The following is a 25,383-nucleotide window of genomic DNA, read 5'->3' as shown; positions in this document are numbered from 1 at the left end:
CCTGGAGTTCCCTGTCCCCTTGTGTGTTAGGGTAAAGGCCTTTTGCCAGGTCAGCAAAGGGAAATGTCTTCCCACTTCTTCTTTCCACATCTGCACATAGCCCGGGGGACCGTCCCCCACCTCCCGATCCAGCAGCATCTTGTAAAGGAGTGAAATTAAGTGCCTGGGAGATTCCGAGGACATGCAGATAACCTCAAAAGGAGTAAGGATTTTAGTCAGACTGGACCCCAGTGTCAGGGAATCCACCGAGCCCCTCAATTGTAAATAAGTCATCCACGCTCCAGGTGGGTTACGGGATTCTACGAAGAATTCTGCTAATGATTTCAACCCTGATTGACCCACCACGTCTTTCAGGCGCGGAAAGGGGATCATGGAGGCAAGCAGCAAGGTCCCATTCTGCGCAAAGGCTTTGAATTGGGGATTAGCCAGCAGTGGCGTGAGAGGACCTGGGACCGACACGAGTGAGCTCTTTACAGCGAAGCCCGCCCAGGCATCTACCAATTGGGTAAGTAGGGGAGATTAACCAGGGAAGTCCCTAAGCAGACCCCCTGGAATCCAGAACACCCCCTGTGTAAGCCTGGGTTCTAAGTCGTATTCGATTTTGACCCATAACTTAGAATCCCAGTGTTTGAGACGGTTTAACACACAATTTGCTATATTGGATTTAATGAAAATGGTTTGAAATTAATGGCAAACGCTCGTGATGGATCCACCGGGAGTTGGACTCCTAGATATTTAATGGAAGTGTCTTGCCACTTGAAAGGGAACTGTCCCTGTAAAAGTTGCTCCTCAGACTTTGGGAGGGTAACGTTCAGGATCTCAAGTTTTTTGCATGTTAATCTTAAAGTTGCCGACTTTGCTAAATCTATCAAATTTCTGCATCAGGACCGGGATCCCCACCCTCGGACATGACAGGTAGATGAGGTCATCTGCAAATAGTGATAATAGTGACAAAAAACTACATAAAGATGATTTAACAAAATCAAAACAATTTTAAAAAAAGTTTTTTTTGCAGATCTGTGTAATTTATTATCCGTGTGACCTACCTGCATGCCTCGGATGGAGTCGTTCTTTCTGATTGCATTGGCCAAGGTTTCCATTGTTAAGATATATAATAAGGGTGACAATGGGCACCCCTGTCTTGTTCCGTTTTGAATGGTAAACGTATCCGACGGGGATTCATTGACCCTGACTCGAGCTGAAGGGTTTGTAAAAAAAGGCCATTATCCATTTCCTCATTCGGGTCCCCAACCCCGCCCTCTGCAGAACAAACTCCAAAAACCTCCATCTTACTCTGTCAAAGGTTTTCTCGGCATCAACCGCCATGAGACAAAGCGGGGACCCCTCACCCCTGGCCTTCGACACCAATTACATAGATTTGATCACGTTGTCCTTGCCCTCTCTTCCCGGGACAATCCCCACCTGATCTCTATGTATCACTCTCGGTATAAACGGTTGAAGTCTATTCGCTAATAGTTTGGCAAATAGCTTTATATCTAAATTTATAAGTGAAATGGGTCGATAAGTCCCACACACCATAGCGTCTTTCCCTGGCTTGGGTAATACTACCAAATGGGCCTGAAGGGCCTCGGACGGGAATGCGCATGCTCTGTCTATCGCATTGAAGGCCCTAAGAATTAATGGGGATAACTCATCTTTAAAGAGGGTGTAGAATTTTGAAGTGTACCCATCTGGGCCCGGGCTCTTCCCCACCTTAGGTTCCTTAACTATTGCTGTTATTTCGGAAAGTGTGAAGTCCCCCTCCAGATCCAGCGACTCCTCCAATTCTATGGAATCAGGAGCACAACTGTCGGGGTAGGCCTCGATCCTGTAATTCTCTGACCCATTCCCCTCAAGGGATTCTGTTTGATATTATATAAGTCCCTATAATAGATATGAAATACCTCAAGAATATCCGAGTTCGCGTGTGCTACTCCCCCTTTTTGGGTCTGAATCTTGGGGATATGGGTCAGAGGAGCCCCGGGATGTAAGGTCCTAGCCAACTACCTCCCACATTTGTCCCCGTATTTAAAAACACTTCTGCGCATTCTACCTCTCTAACCCATTGACTTCTGATCTAGTATTGATAGAATTTGATGTCGTATTGTGGATCAGAATATTTTTTTTAACTTTTATTACTTTTTCTTTTTTTTAATAGTTAGTAAAACTTTTTTAAACTTATTTTTACTTTTTATTTTAGTCACCAGAGGGGACAAGAACATGCAATGCTTTGATTGCATGTTCTTGTCCCCTGCACGGTATAATGTAATGCCACAGCATTACAATATACCGTGGTCTGACAGACATTCTATCTGAAATAACAGCCCTGGGACCTTTCAGAATTTAGGTATACACATATCTAAGATTGAGATTTGGTTACATTTAGCTTGTAATAAGAGATGCTGCTAAATTTATTTAGTATTTCTAACACTGCAGGTAATGAAGGTTCTAGGTTGACAAGGGCTATAACTACATTGTCTGCAAACAAACTGATTGTGTTATTTTCCCCTATAGTAATTCCAGATACATCCCTTGTGTTCCTTACTAGAGATGAGTGAGCGTACTCAGAAAAGCACTACTCGCTCGAGTAATTTGCTTTATCCGAGTATCGCTGTGCTCGGGTCTGAAGATTCGGGTGCCGCTGCGGCTGACAGGTGAGTCGCAGCGGGGAGCAGGGGAGAGTGGGTGGGAGAGAGGGAGAGAAAGATCTTACCTCCGTTCCTCCCCGCTCTCCCCTGCAGCTCCCCGCTCCGTGCCGGCACCCGAATCTTCAGACCCGAGCACAGCGATACTCGGATAAAGCAAATTACTCGAGCGAGTAGTGCTTTTCCGAGTACGCTCGCTCATCTCTACTCCTTACCCATCCAGCTAAGGGCTTCAAGAGCACAGTAAATATTAAAGGTGATAATGGACATCCTTGCTGAGTGCTGCTGGAGATATGAAATGTTTAGAGGTGTATTCTGAAGTTAGTACAGGAGCAGATGGGAGGGAGTATAGTGCCATACCAGAGTCATATGCTACTTCAGATATCCCAAATTTGAGCAGAATTTCACTTAGGTATGCCCAATGGACTCGGCCAAAGGCCTTCTCGGCATCAAGGGAAAGAAGCAGAGAAGGCATCAAAGTTTTTTCGATAAAGATAATTATGTATACAAATCTACAGGTAATATAAACTGAGTACCTACCCTTAACATATCCTACCAGATCTTGAAAAAGTGGGTAAAATATCCGCCAACCTAGTGGCTAAAATCTTTGAATATATTTTTAAGTCCATGTTAAGTAATGATTGTACAATGGAAGGTCTGTCTGGAATTTTCCCTGGTTTAGGGAGAGTAATAATAGTGGCATGTAACATCTCTTTGGGGATTCTACACATTGTTTGCATATTGTTAAAAAGAGAAAGAATGTGAAGGGATAAGGCAGGCTAAGAAACTTTATAATAATTGTTTGTTAAATCATCAGGGCCATGTATTTTATGTGGTTTTAGTGACTCTATAGAACTATTGATTTTTGCTAGAGATACAGGGGCAGATAAGATTTCTAACTGCTGCGCTGAAACATTAGGAATTTCAAAAGTTACATATCTCTGCAGTAGGGGGTTGGGGAGATTATAAAGTGAAGCATAATAATGAGCTACAGTATTCGCTATAGTTTGACAGTTGAATCTTTCCTCATTTTTTGCGTTAAAAATCTCTAGATTTGAGATACGATGCGAATATGCATTAGCTTTATCATTTTGATAACAATACCCAGCTTTAATATTCTGCGGTGCTTGTTCATAGTTATATAAATCTAGTTGGTGTAACTGATCTTGGAGGTTATGTATCATGTCTGATTTAGCTGGCACTACAGTGATGACTCGTTATATCGCGGTTCAATGATTGTGGCTTCAGCGCATCGCGGATTTTAGATAGACCATATATAATTCTGTTTTCGTAGAGTTTTTCGAATTATCATGGAATTTTGCGGTACATACAGGATATACAGTACACCACTAGCGCTTGCCAACGCGAGATTGTGCACGGCACATTATTGGCAGATGGAATGTGTTCCGTATCGGGCGCTGATTGGCTCACTAATCATAGTATCAATCTGTTCACTTTTGCGATTGTTTGGCAGTTCACCCAGCACATTGATTTGTGTAAATACAACGCCGCTACTTTGTTGTTTTTTACGTATCGCGAGGGTCTCTGGAACGTAACCCTGCGATAGACGAGGGATCACTGTATTTTGCTTTGTTTGATTGACTCAAGTGAATATTATTAATTAAGAGATGAAATGTTTTATCTGCAGTTGTTAGCTTATAAAGTGTCCCCTACTATAAGCTTTGTGAGCACACCATATTGTGGATGGCTGTATTTCTGGCGTGCAGTTCTGAAAATAATCAAGACGTATTGAGGACATTTTAGTCTAGTATTTAGAGGTATGTAAAAAGTAATTCTTCCGTTTCCAAGGAATTGTAAGAGGGTTATTATACGTTTCAGAAGTAATTAGAGAGATTGGACCAAGTAATTATACCAATTTTAGAAGTTACTACACGTTGAAACATCAGATTATAAGTGAAGAACATGTCTATGCGAGTGTAGGTCTTCTGCGTGTGTGAAAAATGTGTAATCTTTTTCAGTGGCTAACAAAATACATGCTGTTATAGCGAGCTTCCAAACCTCTCAGGGTTCTTCCTGAGGCATAATGAAATAGATCAGAAGAGGCATGCATATATATACACACATACTTATGACAAGGCACCGACATGGATGTAATTAATTTGCACTTTAAAAAATACCAGAACAGGATGAGTAGGGAAATAAATACTTAAATAGTTCACTGGTAAAGATGTGAAGGTTTTATTATCCCAGAATTAGTGTTAGGGGGTTACCAGGTCAGCAGTGTTATCTGTGCTATAGATTTCTCATACTTCCGAATCATGCATGAATTTAGCCCTATGTTGAAAGTGTCAAAAGTTGTTATAAATTTGTGACTTGAAATTGCTTTTTAATATGGTGCCTTTCATGTGTTCTATGTTGTATCCGTGACTAGAAAAGTGCTTGGCGAAAGGTAATTCTGTCTTCCTTTCTTTAATTGTGTGGTAATAAGACCTCATCCTCACTTTCAGTTTTTGTCCTGTTTCTCTTTGCTGGTGCAATGCATTCATTTCAGCGGCTAGTTTAGGACTTGTCCTATTTTTTGGCTGTGATTAGCCAATGGGAACCGCTGGCAGGCAGAGGGGGAGGGAGTTTAGCACACTAGCACTGCTAATCTCCTGCCCCCTCCCTTTGCCGGCAAGGGGCGGAGAGAGGAAGGGAGTTTAGCAGAGCAAATGTCTAGAAGGTTTGGGTAATTTTGCACTATGAGCTCTATGCTTGACAAAGACCTAGTAACAACAGTGGTCGAAACGTTGCAGCCATGCTTTGGATGGAGGAATAAAGTAATTTTATTATATTTGCATCGTGGTGCTGCTGTGGATCTTTTCTTCATATGTATATCTTATGAAACTGAGGTCTGGGTTCCTTTTACCATTGGCACTGCACTATCGAATCCTGCCCTATTTGGGAATAAGTGAGTGCTGCTTGTACAAACCTTTTCTATGATATGAGCTCTAGCAAAAGTGCAGGATGGTGAGAGGTTGAATTACCAGTTTCCTTGAGAAGGATCGGGTGATGAAGCAGGTGAGGACACTTGTGAAGCTGCTGCACTACTGCCCTCTGATTCAGTGTTCATGCTTCCAACTCCATTTTGTGACCTTGTTGAAGGAAAGAACTATGACTCTTGCAGAGTTCAGTTTGCTTTTTGCTTTCCCCATGATGCGGGAGCACTAAATGAGATATGAGATCTGGTTCACAAGGGACCCACAAAAAATGCTACAGAAAGCCAATTTCAGCCCAGGGAAATGAAGCTAGTGAACGTGCAGCTTACTCCATGTACTGCAGGTCAAGCCCCCAGTACATCTTACTATTTTAATACAGCAGACTGAACATCTTTTTCAAAACACATGTTCCTGGATAACCCCTCTAACCTCTTAGTGACCAGCCATACAGTGCTGCATGTCGGCTTATTTTTGGCAGGGCGACTTGCAGTTTTCATGGGTACAATTTTGAAGTATATACAACCTTTTGAATACTGTTTATTCCTGTTGTGTGGAAGCTGAAAATAAAACTTATTTTGATAGGTTCTCTTTTTTTAACAGAATTAACCATACTGGATAAATCATGTAATATGTTATACTATGAGTTGTTATGGATGTGATGATGCCAATTAGATGTGGTTTTTTTGTTTTTTCAATATTTAAATCAATGTGCGAGGAGGAAAAAGTTTGAAAATTCTTCTTCTGTAAAAAGTTTTGATGCCACTATCATTGCTGCAGGGTGAAGCAGGATAGATGACCAAGTGCTCATTTTTTCACTTTTTCTGGAAAAAGGACGCCCATATGTGAGAAATATGTTGTCTGATAATGGGGGTTGATAATATAAAGGAAAGTCCATGTTACCCATTACCTGGGACAGACAGGAAAATCACAGATGCTGCTTTCAACACCGCCCCATCCTCCCATTCTGCTCTGCAAACAGACATGACTCAGATTTTCCAAGTGTTATGTACATGTGTGTGCGCGCGCGCGCTGTCATTTTAACCCCTTAGTGACCAAGCTTTGTTTTTTCGTTTTTTCCTCCCCCCTTTTAAAAAATTGTAACTTTATTTTTCCATTGACGTCGCTGTATGAGGGCTTGTTTTTTGTGGGACAAGTTGTATTTTTCAAATGGTACTATTTAATGTACCATATAATGTACTGAAAAACTTTTAAAAAAATTTAAGTGGAGAGAAATGGGAAAAAAAAAAAAAATTCGCCATCTTTCGTTGCCTCGTGTCTACGGTGCACAAGCTGCAACACAAATATCATGAAAACTTTATTCTATGAGTCTGTACGATTACTACGATACCAAACTTATATCTTTTTTTTGCTGTAGTACTTGTATTTTCTTCAAAGTTACCTAATTTTTTTAAATTATTTTCTGCCGTCATCTTCTGCATGCAATAGCTTTTTTATTTTTCCGTTCACATAGTTATGCAAGGGCTCATTTTTTGCGGGACGTCCTGTAGTCGAACACATTACTTTTTTATTGCTTTTTATTGCATTTTTTCTTGGAGACAGGGTGACCAAAAAAAAAAAAAAAAGCGCATTCCTGACGTTATTTCCTTTTTCTGACGGAGTTTATTGTGCGGGGTAAATAATGCACTACTGTGATAGTGACATTTAAAGAGTTAACAGCTCTGATGAGCCGCACGGCTGATCGTAGCTGTTGTCGCCATTTGTCGGCTGTAAGAAAAAGCCAGCGCTCATGTAGTATGAAAAGAGATCACCGCTCAATCTCTCTTCATACATAGCCCGCCGATACAGGCCATCAAAAGCCGTATCAGCGATTAAGGGGTTAAAAGTAGGAATCCATGCTTTAAAATGATACCAAAAGCATGTTTGTAGCACTGATAAAACTGGAGCTACAGCAGTTTCAATTGGAACAAGCTCAAGTTGTCCAAAGCTGTAATATAATTTTCCTGAAGAATCAGGAAACTAATTTTCACCAAGGGCCACATCAGCCTTGTGGTTGCCTTCAAAGGGCCAATTGTAAATGTAAAACTGTATAGTAAGGGCTGTTTCACACAAGAGTACGTACGCAGAGTAACACGCAGTGAATAGAACTTTATTACAATGGATTTGTTCACATGAGCTTGTTTTCACACAATCCATTATCACGTGAAAAATATGCGGCATGACCTATATCAGTGCATATTACGCACCGCAATAGGCTATTGAAGTGAGGAGGGGTACCAGACTGCACTGCCTCCACCAGACATGCAGGTTGGGTAAGTAGAATAGTGCACAGTCTTCGGCCACATAAAAGGTAGAGACAAGCTGAATTCGGGTCTTGGGTTTGACATGTGTACTGCACCTGGGGCACATGTCCCACCTGCCCCCTCCCAAACTATGCACCTGCATAAGCATGCATATTATTTAGAATTCATCAGTGTCTATTTTGTATATCCAAGGCAACAAAAATTGTTTTCCAATAAAGGCTTATTTACATTTAGATTTTTATTCAATCTAGGGGTTCCATTATACTTTGTATCTTACAACCTCAAAACAGCACCCCAGGATGGAACCACTGACCACCATTGATTAGATCGGCTGAGATAGAGACTAATGGGTCTCCATTTTGGGAGCTTTTCATTCATTTTCAGCATTTTGAGCCAGAAATAATAACAGTCTATATTATCCTTTCTACCTTAAAATAATGAAAAAGAACAGAATGTTGCGGAAACCTAGACTTACTGATCTCTGTTTCAGCAGGTTTAAACAATGGTGGTCAATGGTTCAATCCAGGGATGCTGTTTTCAGGGATTTAGACACAAAGCCCAAAGGAACCTGTAGACGGAATGAAAAAAGAAAAAAAAAGCTTTGAAAAGGCTCAAACATGTTTGAAAACTTTTCTTGGCCTTTTGCAATAGTTCTCCACATTGCTGTTCATGCCTACTTTCCTTTTCACAGCTGACATCCCAGAGAGTGTACTTTACAATATGACAGACTGGATTCAAACTCAATTATTCCAAAAAGCAGATATCATAGACCCCATAATTTCAGGTCATATACTCTCTCAACTGACAGCCCCTTCAATTCTGGTATAACTGAATTCAGTAACTGTGTCAAAGGATTTAATTTAGACTTGGCCACCTCTCTGCTCACCTCAGCCATTACCTCCTCTTTATTCTTCTTTTACTGTATATTGATCTGACCTTATTTTAGCTTGTTAGTACACGCTTGACTATACATCTAAAGCCTACTGTTTTCTACAGGTCTGTTGCACTTCATGGTGATTTGATTTGAAGAATGTACAAGGAATGCTGCTGACACCTCTTATTATGACTTCATTCTCCGTCTAGTTTTTGACTTACTTACTTTGAATCTTTTTCTTTAATAAAGCTGCACAAAAACCACTGCCAATAACGGTTATTGCTACATGTGGGATGGGGGGAGCGATAAGTGATAGGACAAGGGATATGAGAATTTATATTCTAATGCATAGAGCAAACAAAATTTGAATGCAGTCATGTGGGGTTGATTGGCAGGACTATACACAGAAGCTGCTCGCTCCCTAAATAAAGAGAAGTGTTAAGTGACACAACATATCTGACATTTCTCCCAGGACACTTGTCAGCTCATCTCCCAATTCTAGACAACATTTCACTCACCCCAGACTGCTTTACATCTCAGTGCCCTTTAGAATAAGCGACTTCAATCTCTCAGTTTGACGAGTGCTTGCTCCAAACACAGCATCAAGGATGTCAGTGAAGGTTGTGCTCAACCATATTCAGACTATTACAGATGTAATTACCGCCTTTCTGCATCCAAGCTGTCTGATTTCTGTCACCAGGATGGCAACCTGACATCTATGACTCCTTTGCCTATGTGTTTTGCAAAATTAAACATTTCCATCAAATGCTATTTAGACATTATTGCAGATCTGAAAGAGGCAAACAAGCAGAAAAAAAGTGCACGGGGCTTGAATGCCATCCTCTCAATGCAGATAACACAACTGTTTACAGGAAAATAAAAGCAAACTTACATGCAAAGAAGGGAAGATTTAAAGGAATATTTCCAGTTGTAAACATTTTATTGATAGAAAAATATATATTTACATATCAACCGTTCACAAAGACAAGAAAAATACATTGCATTTCTTTACAACAGACGTTGAGGAATGTTTACAGCCTAATAAAACTGAAGCCTATATATCTATATGGAAAGCCTGCCACCTAGTGTTTCACCTAAAAATAACATGAGGAAAAAAATATATAACAGTCAAAGAGGGTCCTAATTTTTGTAAAATCTCTTCTATGTCTGGGCAAACACGTTTCCAGAATTCTAAATCATGGACAACTAAAGGACTTTACTGATCTACCTAGTAAATTATTAGCGGCAATTAGATGAGCTGTGAACCTCATCTTCATGGGGACTGAGAAGAATAGGAAAGGTAGAACAGATCATGGAAGCACACATTTAGGATTCCTTGTTCCAGTTCTATAATTACTGTCAAAATAATCAGCTTATTTCAAAGCAGCCTGCATTCAAATAGTAAGATGATATGTATATTAGAGAATACTTGGATGAAGTGCAAAGGGAACCTCACAATGTAAGGCTGCAAATACTGTAATCATTAGACATGAGATCAGCTCCCCTAAGTGATCACTAGAATGAAGTAGCCTGTAACAATATCAGTGAAAATAATGAAGCTGCAGCTATCGTCTGCTTTCTTCTAGCGACCAGCAGCAGTCCGGGATCCCGTACCAACACAGATAAGAAATTGATCCTTTGCTTTCATTTTTGCTGCAGAATAGCGAAATCCCAAATGATAAGAAAATTAATTACTATTATTAAAAGAACCTGTCACTTCTCCTGACATGCCTGTTTCAGTAAATCCTTGGATTCTCTATGAAATAACAGTGTTAGTGCAGCTTTTCTTGGATCTCTGCACTATCAATATACTTGTATAGCTCTTGAATATTTAAGAATAAATTGACAACTGAGTATTACCCTTCCTTTTGTTGAAATAGCTGTGTCCCTACACAGTCCTCAATGATTGGACAGCGTCAGTGTGTATGGACCAATTGGTAACACCCAATTGTCAGATTAGTCATAATTTTCCAGGAGGCATAACAAAGGAACAGGACAACACAGAGTTCTAAGGAAATATAATCCAATATTGTTCTTTCATGGGGAACACAAACATTTACTAAACCAGTATGTCAGGAGAGCTGGCAGATCCTCTAGAACTTTCTGGAAAATCCATGCTAATGATTTTAGTTTTTACTTTTGAACATTCTAAGGACGGCTTCACGCTCAAGCTTTTGTGGTAGTTTTCATGCAATTTTTTGAGCCAAACCCGGAAGGGGCTTCAAAAGATGTTGGAAATATAAATATAAAGACTTTTACTGGTTCCACTGCTGCTTATGGCTTAAAAAAACTGCATCAAAAACCCTGTGCCAAACCACCCTAAGGATACTTCCACATAGCGTATTTTCACCCAGCGTCAGTTCCATCTTTTATGCTGAGAACAGCATAGAGACGGAAACCTGGACGGAACCATAACCCTTAATGTGTGACATGGAGACCTCTTTGGTCTCTATAGCTGGATAGAGAACTGCCAAGGACAACACTTTTCTATCCAGCTAATTGTCCATCAGCCTTCTCACCACATAAACCTTTGAGTTTCTTCGCTATCTGGCCAGCGAAAGGTTTTAATCAAAAACAAGTAAAACGTTAATACGTTAACAGTGACATATAGTGCCAGCTCTAGTAGAAGTTTACTTGTTGATGGAATTGATGTATTTAGTTTGAAGATGAGATACGGCAGAATAAAGTATCGGAATTCCATTAATTTCTGAGGAACTGTGGCGAATACTATGCAAACAAAGAACATCAGGAGCCACAATATAGACTTGGTCTTCAGAGCATCCACAAAACTCCAAGCTGCGAAGAGATATGCAGGAACAAGGGCATATTTTACCAACTCGTGTCTCTGGAAGATTTTTTTCCAGACATAAAAAGGGAAGTGGCGGTTATCAGCAAGCAGATACTGGTGAACATACGTGAATTTCCAGATAAAGAACAGAGATATGCAAGCTAAGCTGCCATACAGGAGTGGACGTCTCCATACTGATCGAATGAAGTCTGTCATCTTCTGCATTGAGGTGAAAAGAGGAAATGAAAAAACCAGAGTGAAAGCAAAGAAGTAAAATAACTGGGGAAAATGGAGACAAGCTTCATGATTGCTTCTGTCTCCTACTACAATGCCACCATTAACGATCATAAACCCAAGAAAACACAACACCAAGAGGATATATGGCCATGTTAATAGGGCTAATGTCAGTATGTTCAGAGGGCTCAGCAAATAGCGGCTGAGAAATTTTAAAGCGTCTACAGTCTCCAAAGACCTTTTCTTAGAGGAAGGCTTCTCGTCATTCTTTTTTAACTGTGTCCTCCATACTTCCATTACTTTTTCAGCAATAAGGTTTCCAGCACAGAAAACGATCCATATAATGTTTGTTTGACGAAAGCACAAAGCACAAAACCCAAGAAGAGCTGCACTTTTGTGATTTCCATACAAGCACATTAAATAAGTAAAAAGGACAAAAAATGTTGAACCAGGGTCTGTGTAATACAGGAATGTAAAGAAATAAAGAGTGGGGAACAGATATAACGTAAAAGTGCACAAGATTCTTCTCAAAGCTGACACCTATGGAAGAAAAAAACAGGCATTAGCATTGCGAGCTCACAAACTACTCTATGATATGTTTGCTTACACTCAGGTACATCAAGGAATATTTCTTTCTATTCATTAGCCTGTCCAGGGGTGTTTAGATCCATAGTAAGGAAAAAGCAAATGATACATTCATATGGAAGAGGAAAATACACAGTTGTGTTGAACACTGATGATGTCACAAATGAAGTTTTATAAACCTCCTGTAGCGTTCTTTTCTCAAATCTTGCCCCTTACTCCTTAGGACGCTGGTCAACGGTAAAAAGTGCCAGAGGGCTAATGTATTAGTTTAATTTTTAAGTAGTGCGGTATTTCTGCTAATATGACCATTAATTATTAGATACTGTGAACAGCAGTTACAGGTCCAAGTAATACTAACTGCAGCTTTGATAATAGTTGCTTGATACTATAACTTACTTGACAACATAAGTGCACTGAAAAATATATTTTTAGCACTCTGTTGTGCAAACTCAATATTCAGAAGTGGGCAGTAAACTTGGGTTTTTAATTTGCTCATGGTCACTCAGGTAATATAAATAGTAATCATATCTGTTTTTATATAGCACCAACATATCTTGCAGCACTTTGGAAATCAGGGGTGTTATATACAAAATGAGTCCTAACATACAGTATTAAACTGATGCAAATCTTGAATAATAGGGGTGAGGGCCTTGCTCACAAGAGCTTACAGGCTATAAGTAAGTACACACAGAGTACTATATATACATACATAAAGCTGTATATCGGTACAAGAAGACTATACCTCACATATGTGTGTATATACGGAGGCCTGGATCAAACTGCACCAACCTTATCGCATACGTAAGTCAGGCGCTTCGGAGGAGTCTAGACTTGGGTTTCAGCTCTCTAGGATGTTTTATTCTCGACATTCGCAAAAAATTGGATGCAAAAACTTCAAAATCAACGTCAGATTTCTGCGCTTAACAACCCAGCCATTTTTCTCTATTTTCAATGAACAGACTGCACCTATTCTGAATTTGAGCATTGTCATAAATTAAAACCCTTTAAACTGGTCATGCCTCCGAAAAGGAACCCTGATTTTTTGTAAATATGCTAAACGGTATATCCTAGAGAGCTAAAACCTGGTCTAAAACTTTACAAAGTCTAAATTGCTAAATTGTTTAATAATTTTGTTTTCTGTGTAATTAAATAAGTAATCTCTTACAATAAAAAATTGTTGCATTTTGTAGTAAAAGGTTTACTTAATTGGATATGTTGGCTCCATATCAGTAACAAAGTTTTTACCCACATACAGAAACAACAAACAGTTACATAAAATAAACCCATGCAAAGCGGGAGGGGGGCATTCTGCTAGTATCTAATAAAGGTTAGGTTTTATATGTAGCTTGTAGGATTTGGTTGCAAACTAGCAATTTGTAAATAGTTTAAGATTATTCACCTTGCAGGTAACAGGGGTCATTTATTCTCTTTCTGAGAAATGTGTCACTGCCATTAACTTTTACACTGGATAAAAGTAGGCACTTTTTCTCTACTAGGGTACTTGCGCACATGTATATAATGAGAGAACGAGTTCTCTTATTATGAGCGCATGTCTATGTACTCCGCAAGATGCATGCAGCCATGGATTTGCAAGTGCACAGTGCATGAATGCCGAAGAATGGGGCTGGGTTCCAACGGGGAGGAATTACCGTGGAATTTCCATGCGGACTTTCTGCATGGAAATCCCGGGATTAAGCAGCAAAGCGGACGAGATTTGCAAAAATTCCATCCACACACTGCGGAAAAGCTGCGCTGAAACTGACAAGGGATAGGAAGACACATCTGTATCTCATATGTTGTTCCACTTCCATCAGGGAACTCTCTCTTAGCTACTAAGCAACACCATGGCTTTGTGCCATGGTGCCTATTTTAATATTAATAAAAGCTACTAATACCTGCTGTCATTGGGGGGGTGTCTTGAGGATCTCTGAAAGGTGACCTCAGCATTAAAGACATCTCCGGACATCCATAAAGACTTGAAATACTAAAAGCTCCTATCTGGTTGCTAGGAGTCACAACATTGAAATACAGTAGCCAGCAGAGTAGTTTGCATATTCATGTATGCCATGAAGCCAGGCTTAAGAAAATTAAATTAACATTTCAGCAATGAGAGCGCAGCTCTTAGATACCTTTGTATGGATCCTGCAAAGTATTAAATAGAACATATAAAGGTTGCCAAGACTGAATAGGAGGTTAATAAATCTCAGCATTCCAGACGAGCAAACAACATTCTCACTCCATCCAAAGAGCCAGGCAGCAGGCTTCACAATGCCGACAGATGTCAGATACAGGCCAGGAAGAGTCGTGATCATCGGATCCCACTGGGAGCAAGAAAAATTGAAAACAACATTAGGAAACAAAATGTGCTTTTCCTTGGAAACAGAAAAAGAATAAAAATCTCTAAAGGGCTATGTCACACAGATTCATCCACCTGTTAATTAGCGGGCCAGAGACCTTGGCGGTACATCTGAGGATTTAAATTGTGAATCTCACTGTCACATTGTCCCTACTATATTGCTGTGGAAGAAAGAAAAATTATTATACAATTAAATTAATCTAGCATGTGATGAACGTTCTAAGGGCATTGGAGAACCCCCTGAAAACTTGGTTGGCAGTTCAGGACAACGGCAGGTAAACTCCGGGTAAGCAGAAGGTCATGTGCAGGGTTTTGGTGGAAGCCTCAGCATGGTGAAGCCTTCCAAGAGGCCAGAACTGAAGATTTACAGTGTCAGAACCTTATGAAGACAAAGTACAGTAGCAGTCAAAAGTTTAGACACACCCTTTCATTCCATGTTTTTTTTTTTACATTGTACAATAGATTCATATTGAAGACATGAAAATTATGAACAAACATATAATTAACTAGTAAACAAAAATGTGTTAAATTAGAATATGTTTTATATTTTACATTCTTCAATAGTAGCCCCCCACCCCCATTTGCTTTAATGACTCATTTGAACGCACTTGGCAGTCTCTCAATCAGCTTCATGATGGAGTCACTTGAGATGGTTTTCAATAAACAGGTATGCCTTGTTAAGAGTTGATTTGTGGAATTTCTTGCCTTCTTAATGAATATGGGACCATTAGTTATGTTGTGCAGAGGTAGGGTTAGTACACAGTTCCATACTGTGATTATCCCTATGCAGCTACAGGGTTATTACAAATGATCTTCCCGATTTCAAACACTCATAACTCACATTGAATGACACTCATAAAAAAAAATTGATATAAATGGGGACAGAGACTTAAAACGTTTTATTGCGCAACATCAAAAATGTTTTCAACATTAGAGGTCTTTAATGTGCGCCCCCTTTGTCACTCGACACATTAAGCCTGCCATACACGTAGAGTATCACGATTGACTGATGCAATGGCTTATGTGCACTCACAGATCATACATGATGGGTGGTAAGGATGGCATGTAGACTCTATATTTTACACTCCTCCAGAGGAAAAAAAACAAACCACAAGGCGTAAGTACCGGGGAATGTGGAGACCAAGGTAGAAGTTCATCATCATCATCATGACTTGCACCACCAATCCACCTGTTCGGTAGTCTGGGATTTCCTGTTCTAGCTGTGGCTGAAGTTATATCTGTAGTATGTTCAGGTATGAAATCTCTGTGATTGTTTCCTCATAGAAAAAGTAGGGGCCGTATACTTTCCTACAGGTTATATTATAAAACGCATTGACCCTGGGGGAGTCGCACATATGCTTCACATAGACGGGTGGGTTATCCCTCCCCCAGATTCTGACATTATGTTTGTTACCTGTGTCCAAAAGGTGGAACGCGGCTTTATCACTAAAGATTCCATGAAATGATGTACTTCGATTAGAGTTTGCATACTCTTGCCAGAAGAAGGTCGCCTCGCTTTGTCATCCGGTTTCAGGGCTGGTAACAATTGCAATCGGTAGGGATAACACAGAATCTTTCACACAGTCTGCTGCAGGATGTCTAATTATCTGCTTTCTCCGATGATGGATTTGTGAAGACTCTGTGTGCAACTTGCCTGGACACACTCCACTGATTCTACACTTACTGGTGAACAGCCGGATGATTTTCGCTTCAAGATACTCCAATTTTAGGGGAAAAAGGTTGCATCACTTATGAACTGTGCGCCCGCTGGGTGGATCTTCACCAAACCTTGTTCAAAAATGATGTTGCACACTAATAACAGACTAGTAATCGGAAAATCAAGGACACAAAATGATCTTCTGTTTTCGTTGACAGCAATTTTGTCTTAGATCACCCTAGCAACAGCTACGGCAAAATAAAACATGTTGGGCCTCATTTAGCAAAGCTGTCTAACAATACGATGGTTCTTGTTGCCCATAGCAACCAATCACAGTACAGCTGTCATTTAACCTCAGCAGCTTGAGAAATAGAAGCTGGGCTTTGATTGGCTGCTATAGGCAACAAAAACAGTCTTACTATTAAGACAGTTTTGCTTATTGAAAATTTTTTGAGTTTCTATTTCTGATGATTTCAAATTTATGTATTGGGGTGTCATTAAACGTGAGTTATGAGTCTTTCAAATCAGGAAGATTATTTGTAATAATGTGTTGTAATTCAAATTATGGCAAGAACCACTCAAGTAAGTAAAGAGAAATGACAGTCCATCATTAGTTTAAGACATGAAGGTCAGTCAATCTGGAAAATTTAAAGTACTTTGAGGGTATCCTCAAGTGGAGTCATAAAAACCATTAAACTCAATGATGAAACTGGCTCTCATGAGGACCGCCCCATGGAAAGGAAAGCCAAGAGTTACATCTGCTGCAGAGAGTAGGTTTGTAAGAGTTTCGAGCACCTTAGATTAGAGCCCACATAAATGCTTCATAGAGATCAAATACCGGACATGTCTCAACATCAACTGTTCAGAGAAGACTGCAAGATTCAGGTTCTTACGGTCAAATTCCTGCAAAGAAGCCACTACTGAGGAACAACAATAAGAAAAGAATCTCCTAAGCCAAGAAACACAGAGAATGGACATTAGATTAATGGATGCCTGTACCTTGGACCGATGAGATTTTTGGTTCCAACCTCCATGTGTTTGCAAGACATAAAAAAGTGAGAAGATGGTTTCTACATGTGTGGTTCCCACTATGAAGCATGGAGGGAGAAGGTGTGATGTTGTTTTACTGGTGACAGTGTTGGTGATTTAGTCAAAAATCATGCCACATTTAAAGGGAACCTGTCATCATAAACTATGGGGCTCAAAGGTGAGTGAACAGGGAGTCTGGGGAGCTATGTTTCAAACTCACCAGATGCCCCATACCTGTGCTGTGTCCCCGCTCAAAGGTCATGACAGGTTCCCTTTTCATTGCTCTCAGAAGCATTCTGCAGTGACATGCCATCCCATTAGGTTGCACTTAGAGGGGCCATCATTTATTTTTAAACAGGATAATTACCCCCAAAACACCTCCTGACTATGTTAGGGCTAAGTGATCAAGAAGGAGAATGATGGAGTGCTGTGTCAGATGACATGGCCTCCGCATAACCTAAACCAAATTGAAATGGATAAAAACAATGGAATGAAAAGGTGTGTCCAAACTTTTGAGTGGTGCTGTACATATAATAAAAATATCTTCAACTGGCATCAATTGGACCTGATTGGGTACAAAATTAATGGATATCCCATGTTACTATGTACTCACAGAAAAGTATAGAAAACTCACTTTTACGGAAAGATAATATTCTGAAGAAAAACCAAAACAAATTGATAACGGATAATCTGTTGTAAAACTGGTTTTTATAGAAGATTCTCAAGAAATTTCCAGTAGAAGAGCTCCAACTAACAAATAAAATTCAAGTAGGTCTAGATTTCCCATAATCTGGCACTTTGGCTGTCCCAGGTATTCTGATTGGCTAACTTTGTATAGATAATTGCAAACATAATTGAAACGGATGCTTCAGGTATAAAAGGACAAATACAACAAAGCAAACTTTTGTTACCAACAGTTCTAATGGCATTTAAAGTGCTTTTGTGTCTCACTGCATTCATCTCAAAGAGTGAGATAGTAAAAGCTTTAAAACAAAATGATACATACCCGCTGAGAGATCTAAAAAATGTGTCTACACAAACCTGGCACTACCAATGTTTAGGCAGAAAAAACCCTCTTTCATGCCTCTATATTCATAAATATTCATTTCATAAGGGAAAGCTTTACAGAAATCCACAATCAAAAATTGTCCACATTAATATGTCTGAAACGATTAAATCACAGTCACGCACTTACCAGCCAGCAACTATGTAGGCGCTGGGTGCTGCAGGCCGGAGAATTAGTCCAAGTATATGTTTTTTGTCATAACAGTGTATTACATCCTCATTCTACTGTCTATGCCCTCAGTAGACTCGTCATTGAAGCATTATCTCTCATGTCACAATGGCTCACGTCATATCAAATGACAGCTATTTACTATTTATAAATATTTAATGAGCTGCACATGAAACTGCTTTGTCCTTATAATGTAGCTCCAGGCAACGATTATTAATTGATAAAAGAACTCCTAGTACATGAATGGAATATACTTGCTGTCTTAAGGTTCTCAAGCAATCGGCCATATTAGTCGTAATGACGGGCGCATGGATGTCCATAAGGCCTTTACTGTAGTTCTGTACACATTTGCTTTCATATCAGAATATATATATAAAGTTTGCTGTATGTACGAAGGTATGTTACTGTAGAAGCAATATCACCACACATACAGCACGTGACAGAACAAACAATATTGGTGCAGCCCCTCATTAGGGTTCTGTAAGGCTGGGTTCCCACGAGACAGAAATCCTGCAAAAATCTCGCGACTTGGCCACACCGAAAGCCGTGAAATTGCTGCAGCTTCAAAACCCGCTGCATTTTGCCGTGGGTTGTGGAGTGGTTCGGCTGCCGGCATTCCGTTACGGAAAAAAAAAAAAAAAAAAGAATTGACATGCTGCAGCTGTCAATTCCGTGCTGTAACGCCGGTTCTGCCCGGCTTGGCTGCAACGGATTGTCCGCCCCCTGTAGACGAGATTACATGGCTGGCTAATCCCAGGATTAGTAGTTGCGGACAGATTTGCCGCACAGAAATTCCGCGGCAAATCCGTTCCGTGTGAACCCAGCCTAAAGACTGCGCACGCAGCTCTGCAATCTCTGTGAACTTTTTCTAATGTTACCCGTAGGGAACTAGTCCTAGATAGAGTTGAGCGAACATACTCTGCCGAGCTTGATGCTCGTTCGAGTATTAGCGATACTCGAACGAGCATCAAGCAGTGTTCGACCCCACCCCAATGGGGTTCATTACTCGAGTAGAACTCTCGAATTTTACGAGAAGCTCGACTCGAATAACGCGGACCCGGGCATTTGGGTGCTCGCTCATCTCTAGTTCTAGACCAAGCGCGACATCAACTGTGAAGCACCAGAAGTCCCTTTTTCAGATGTATGTATTTCTACATAGCCATTGGTTGAATCTGCAAGACCTTCTGAGGCAGTCTCACTGCTGAGAACCCCAACAATCGCTTTGTTTGCAACCTGGGAAGCCTGCTGTTCAAAGTGAGAATTCATTTGCAGTGAAGAACATTATAAGCAAACAGAAAGCAAGTTTGTGTTGTGATCCAAAGTGAGTTTTGTTGTAAGTGTAAAAAGAAAGCGTTCGGTACCGTGTTAGCCAGTAGAATAAACGGTTAGTGCTCTCAGTAAGAGAAACTACTGTATTTTTTGCTCGTTAATAATCACCTATGTTTTAGAGGCAGAAAATAGGGAAAAAATATTTTGAACTCACCCAGGGACGATGCAGGGGATAGTGCTGGGCAAGGGAGCAGGAACAGAGGTCTGAAGCACCGGGGCTCCGTGACAGGGACACTTGTGCACAGGCTGATTGGTGGAGGCGGGGGAGCAGCAGCAGTTCCCGCCGGCGGTCACCACCAATCAGTGGTACGTAAGGGGCGGCAATGCAGAGGTGAAAGAACTATGAAATGATGGCGAGTTTGTTTGCGCGACTACAACTTAGTTGCGATGGCAACCTTGAATTTCGGTACTTTCGCCCTATATGACTTTTTGCCCCACTTTGGGGGAAATAAAAGTGCGTCTTCTAGAGCGAAAAATACGGTAAATTATCTCTTAGATATGATACCTTAAGAACACACGAAGTACAGTTACATCAAATTCACTGCGTTTGAGGTTTGTATAAGGCCTCGTTCCCACAAGCGTGGGTTTAGCGCATTTTAGGTGCGTGAAAAGATCGCATCTATTACAAACAATGGTTTCCTATAGACGCGTTCACATGAAGAAATTTTAGATGCGCTAAATACTTGCACCAATCAAAGATAGGACATTCAACTGCAATGCTCGCATCTAAGGTCCATGGTGCGAGAAAAGAAAGAACCCTGACCTATTTTTGCAGCATGCTTTCCATAGACTCCTGTAGAAGCTGGATAACACGCACCTCCGATCCTGTGAAGGGGCAACTTCACTGCTAATTAAAATGGCTGGAAATCACCCGTTCAAGCGATCTTTAGTGCAGTACAGCCACAATCTTTTCACACGCCTATACTGCACTCAGCACTCGTCTGAACGAGGCCTAAAGGGGGATTGGGAGCCTTCTCACAGCCAACACCTGCAAGCAACAGCCATGATCAGCCTTAAAGGGGTTGTCTCGCGGCAAACATCAACATTTTACATTACCCCATTCCCCCTGTCACCCCTCTGGCATAAAATAGTATTTTAAAGCGGTTTTTAAACCGCTTGCTACTCACCGATGTGATGAAAGATGAACTTATAAAATTCTTCTCCCAAGATGGCCGCCGGTCCTTTCCCAGGGATGCACTGCGGTTTTCTCCCATGGTGCACTGCGGGTCTTCTCCCAAGGTGCACCATGGGCTCTGTGCCTTCCATTGCCGATTCCAGCCTCCTAATTGGCTGGAATCAGGACACGTGACGGGGCAGAGCCACGCGATGACGCGTAGAAGGGGGTGGAGCCAGAACGCCGCTCGTGCCCGGACCGTCCAGAAGGGAGAAGACCCTTCTGCGCAAGCGCGTCTAAAAAAGCAAGAAGACCCCGAATTTAGACGGAGCCATGAGACGGGGACGCCAGCAACGGAGCAGGTAAGTGAATAACTTCTGTATGGCTCATATTTAATGCACGATGTATATTACAAAGTGCATTAATATGGCCATACAGAAGTGTATAACCCCACTTGCTTTCGTGAGACAACCCCTTTAATTTACCTGATCATACCGCACTTCCATGCTACTATCCACTCTCACAACTGCCCCGCGTTTCCACTTGTTTCTATGTCAAGAAGTGACATCACTTCTTGATGCGGAAACACGTCGGGATTCCACACATGTATTCTGTTAATTAATAGTGCTAAATCTGAGCGCAGATCTGTGGCAAAAACAGTGGCAGGTAGAAAGACGCAGATTTTGTCGCAGTTTTTAGAGATGGAATTCAGCCATGTGAACATACCCCAATAATGTGAGGATGTAACAACAGATCACCCTCTATTAAATGGATGTTCCCAAGATTACATTAGTGGCTCAATGTGTTCCATATATAAAATCATTTATTTTTGCAAATTCATCCATTTTTTAAAAATGCGACAGTTCTGACTTCTCAATCTCCTGAACATCCCATTCTCCCTCTCTGTTTATCTTTGGTTGCCCCCTGGATGCGTTCACCAGTAGTTATTCACTGTGAGCGACTATGATCAGTTCATCCTGCCTTCACTTCTATGTAATGGGTCTATCCCTGACTTTAAAACACATGTTGAGCATGTACAGAGCAGACACTGCGGGGGAAATGTATTAAATACGCTCCCCGATTGCTGGAAGGGGTGATCGTTCTGCCATGGTTTTTTTTCCTTTTTTTTTTTTACAGCGTTAATCATGCAGCATAAATGACATGATACATTTTTTATGCTGGTCGGTACGATTACGGCGATACAAAAAATTTTTTTAAGTTTTTCACTTTTCCACAATAAAGCCCTTTTTTTGAATTTTTTTTTTGTTCTCTTCATCGCTTGTATTTTGCATGATGAGCTGTAGTTTTTATTGGTACGATTTTGCCGCTATTTCTTAGGGGATTTTTTTAAAGTTTTTTCTCGTGCAGGATAAATAGTATATTCATTTTATTGTATGGATCATTATAGATACGACGATGCCAATTATGTGGGATTTTTAAATTGTTTTTATACAAATAGAGGAAAGATCGCAAAGAAAGGGGTGTTTTATAGAGATGAGCGAACGTACTCTTCCGAGCTTGATACTCGTTTGAGTATTAGCGTGTATTAGCGTGTTCGAGATGCTCGTTACTAGAGGCGAGCACCACGCGATGTTCGAGTTACTTTCACTTTCATCTCTGAGACGTTAGCGCGCTTTTCTGGCCAATAAAAAGACAGGGAAGGCATTACAACTTCCCCCTGCGACGTTCAAGCCCTATACCACCCCCCTGCAGTGAGTGGCTGGCGAGATCAGGTGTCACCCGAGTATATAAATCGGCCCCTCCCGCGGCTCGCCACAGATGCATTCTGACATGCTTGCGTCCTCAGTCTGCAGTAATTTTACATAGTATAGGGCCAGTAGTGCTAAGGCGGGGACAGTGAAAAAGGTGAAAGACATATACTGTCTATATAGGCAGTGGGCTTTTCCAAAAAAATTTGGGAAAAAACATTCTATTTGGGCTGCCTGTGACCGTCCTGAGTGTACTGCCTCTCTGCTGGGGGTAGTAGTCCTAACTAATACGCAGCCAGCTAAGTGTTACAGCAGGCTTGCGCAAAATTCTTTCCTGGCTCTGCGTTGCCCGTTACATCACCGCTGTCATCCTGTCCAGAGGGAAACAGTCTGCAGTAATTTTACATAGTCCAGGGCCAGTAGTGGTGAGGCAGGGGCAGTGAAAGAGATATACTGTCTATATAGGCAGTGGGCTTTTCCAAAAAAATTTGGGAAAAAACTTTCTATTTGGGCTGCCTGTGACCGTCGTCAGTGTACTGCGTCTGTGCTGGGGGTAGTAGTCCTAATTAATACGCAGCCAGCTAAGTGTTACAGCAGGCTTGCGCAAAATACTTTCCTGGCTCTGCTGCGCGTTCCGTAAGGAAAATCAGCCTCCAACCACAGGCCAATAAGCGGCACATTTAATTACAGCGTTCTGTTTCTGCACTACTGGTCATACACCATGCTGAAGGGTAGGGGTAGGCCTAGAGGACGTGGGCGCAGGCGAGGACGCGGAGGCCCAAGTCAGGGTGTGGGCACAGCCCGAGCTCCTGATCCAGGTGTATCGCAGCCGACTGCTGCGGGATTAGGAGAGAGGCACGTTTCTGGCGTCCCCACATTCATCTCACAATTAATGGGTCCACGCGGTAGACCTTTATTAGAAAATGAGCAGCGTGAGCAGGTCCTGTCGTGGATGGCAGAAAGTGCATCCAGCAATCTATCGACCACCCAGAGTTCTGTGCCGTCGACTGCTGCAACTCTGAATCCTCTGGCTGCTGCTCCTCCTTCCTCCCAGCCTCCTCACTCCATTACAATGACACATTCTGAGGAGCAGGCAGACTCCCAGGAACTGTTCTCGGGCCCCTGCCCAGAATGGGCAGCAATGGTTCCGAATCCTCTCCCACTGGAGGAGTTTGTCGTGACCGATGCCCAACCTTTGGAAAGTTCCCGGGGTCCGGGGGATGAGGCTGGGGACTTCCGGCAACTGTCTCAAGAGCTTTCAGTGGGTGAGGAGGACGATGACGATGAGACACAGTGTCTATCACTCAGGTAGTAGTAATTGGAGTAAGTCCGAGGGAGGAGCGCACAGAGGATTCGGAGGAAGAGCAGCAGGACGATGAGGTGACTGACCCCACCTGGTTTGCTACACCTACTGAGGACAGGTCTTCAGAGGGGGAGGCAAGTGCAGCAGCAGGGCAGGTTGGAAGAGGCAGTGCGGTGGCTAGGGGTAGAGGCAGGGCCAGACCGAATAATCCACCAACTGTTTCCCAAAGCGCCCCCTCGCGCCATGCCACCCTGCAGAGGCCGAGGTGCTCAAAGGTCTGGCAGTTTTTTCACTGAGAGTGCAGACGACCGACGAACAGTGGAGTGCAACCTTTGTTGTGCCAAGATCAGCCGGGGAGCCACCACCACCAGCCTCACCACCACCAGCATGCGCAGACATATGATGGCCAAGCACCCCACAAGGTGGGACGAAGGCCGTTCACCACCTCCGGTTTGCACCGCTGCCTCTCCCCCTGTGCCCCAACCTGCCACTGAGATCCAACCCCCCTCTCAGGACACAGGCACTACCGTCTCCTGGCCTGCACCCACACCCTCACCTCCGCTGTCCTCGGCCCCATTCACCAATGTCTCTCAGCGCACCATCCAGCCGTCGCTAGCGCAAGTGTTGGAGCGCAAGCGCAAGTACGCCGCCACGCACCCGCACGCTCAAGCGTTAAACGTGCACGTAGCCAAATTTATCAGCCTGGAGATGCTGCCGTATAGGGTTGTGGAAACGGAGGCTTTCAAAGGTATGATGGCGGCGGCGGCCCCGCGCTACTCTGTTCCCAGTCGCCACTACTTTTCCCGATGTGCCGTCCCAGCCCTGCACGACCACGTCTCCCGCAACATTGTACGCGCCCTCACCAACGCGGTTACTGCCAAGGTCCACTTAACAACGGACACGTGGACAAGCACAGGCGGGCAGGGCCACTATATCTCCCTGACGGCACATTGGGTGAATTTAGTGGAGGCTGGGACAGAGTCAGAGCCTGGGACCGCTCACGTCCTACCCACCCCCAGAATTGCGAGCCACAGCTCGGTGGTGGTATCTGCGGCAGTGTATGCTTCCTGCACTAAACCACCCTCCTCCTCCTCCTCCTCCTCCTCCTACGCAACCTCTGTCTCGCAATCAAGATGTGTCAGCAGCAGCACGTCGCCAGCAGTTGGCGTCGCGCGGCACGGCAGCACAGCGGTGGGCAAGCGTCAGCAGGCCGTGCTGAAACTACTCAGCTTAGGAGAGAAGAGGCACACGGCCCACGAACTGCTGCAGGGTCTGACAGAGCAGACTGACCGCTGGCTTGCGCCGCTGAGCCTCCAACCGGGCATG

The 25,383-nt window shown here is 42.3% G+C and overlaps 1 protein-coding gene across 1 annotated transcript in view; it reads right to left on the bottom strand.

Annotated features, from left to right (window-relative positions):
- Nucleotides 1-9,623: 9,623 nt before the first annotated feature.
- The window catches only part of ALG10 (ALG10 alpha-1,2-glucosyltransferase), a 24,868-nt gene continuing 9,108 nt past the window's right edge, over nucleotides 9,624-25,383 (bottom strand). Inside the window, exons 3-4 of the mRNA XM_066591902.1 lie at nucleotides 14,456-14,647; nucleotides 9,624-12,281 (exon numbers count right to left, since the gene is read on the bottom strand). Of these exons, the coding sequence (XP_066447999.1) occupies nucleotides 11,235-12,281; nucleotides 14,456-14,647 (1,239 nt within the window). The 3' untranslated portion in view covers nucleotides 9,624-11,234. The remainder of the gene's footprint in view (nucleotides 12,282-14,455; nucleotides 14,648-25,383) is intronic.

Source organism: Eleutherodactylus coqui, chromosome 2, assembly GCF_035609145.1.
Source record: "Eleutherodactylus coqui strain aEleCoq1 chromosome 2, aEleCoq1.hap1, whole genome shotgun sequence".
Classification (NCBI taxonomy): Eukaryota; Metazoa; Chordata; class Amphibia; order Anura; family Eleutherodactylidae; genus Eleutherodactylus; species Eleutherodactylus coqui.
This window is presented reverse-complemented; position numbering and strand designations above follow the sequence as displayed.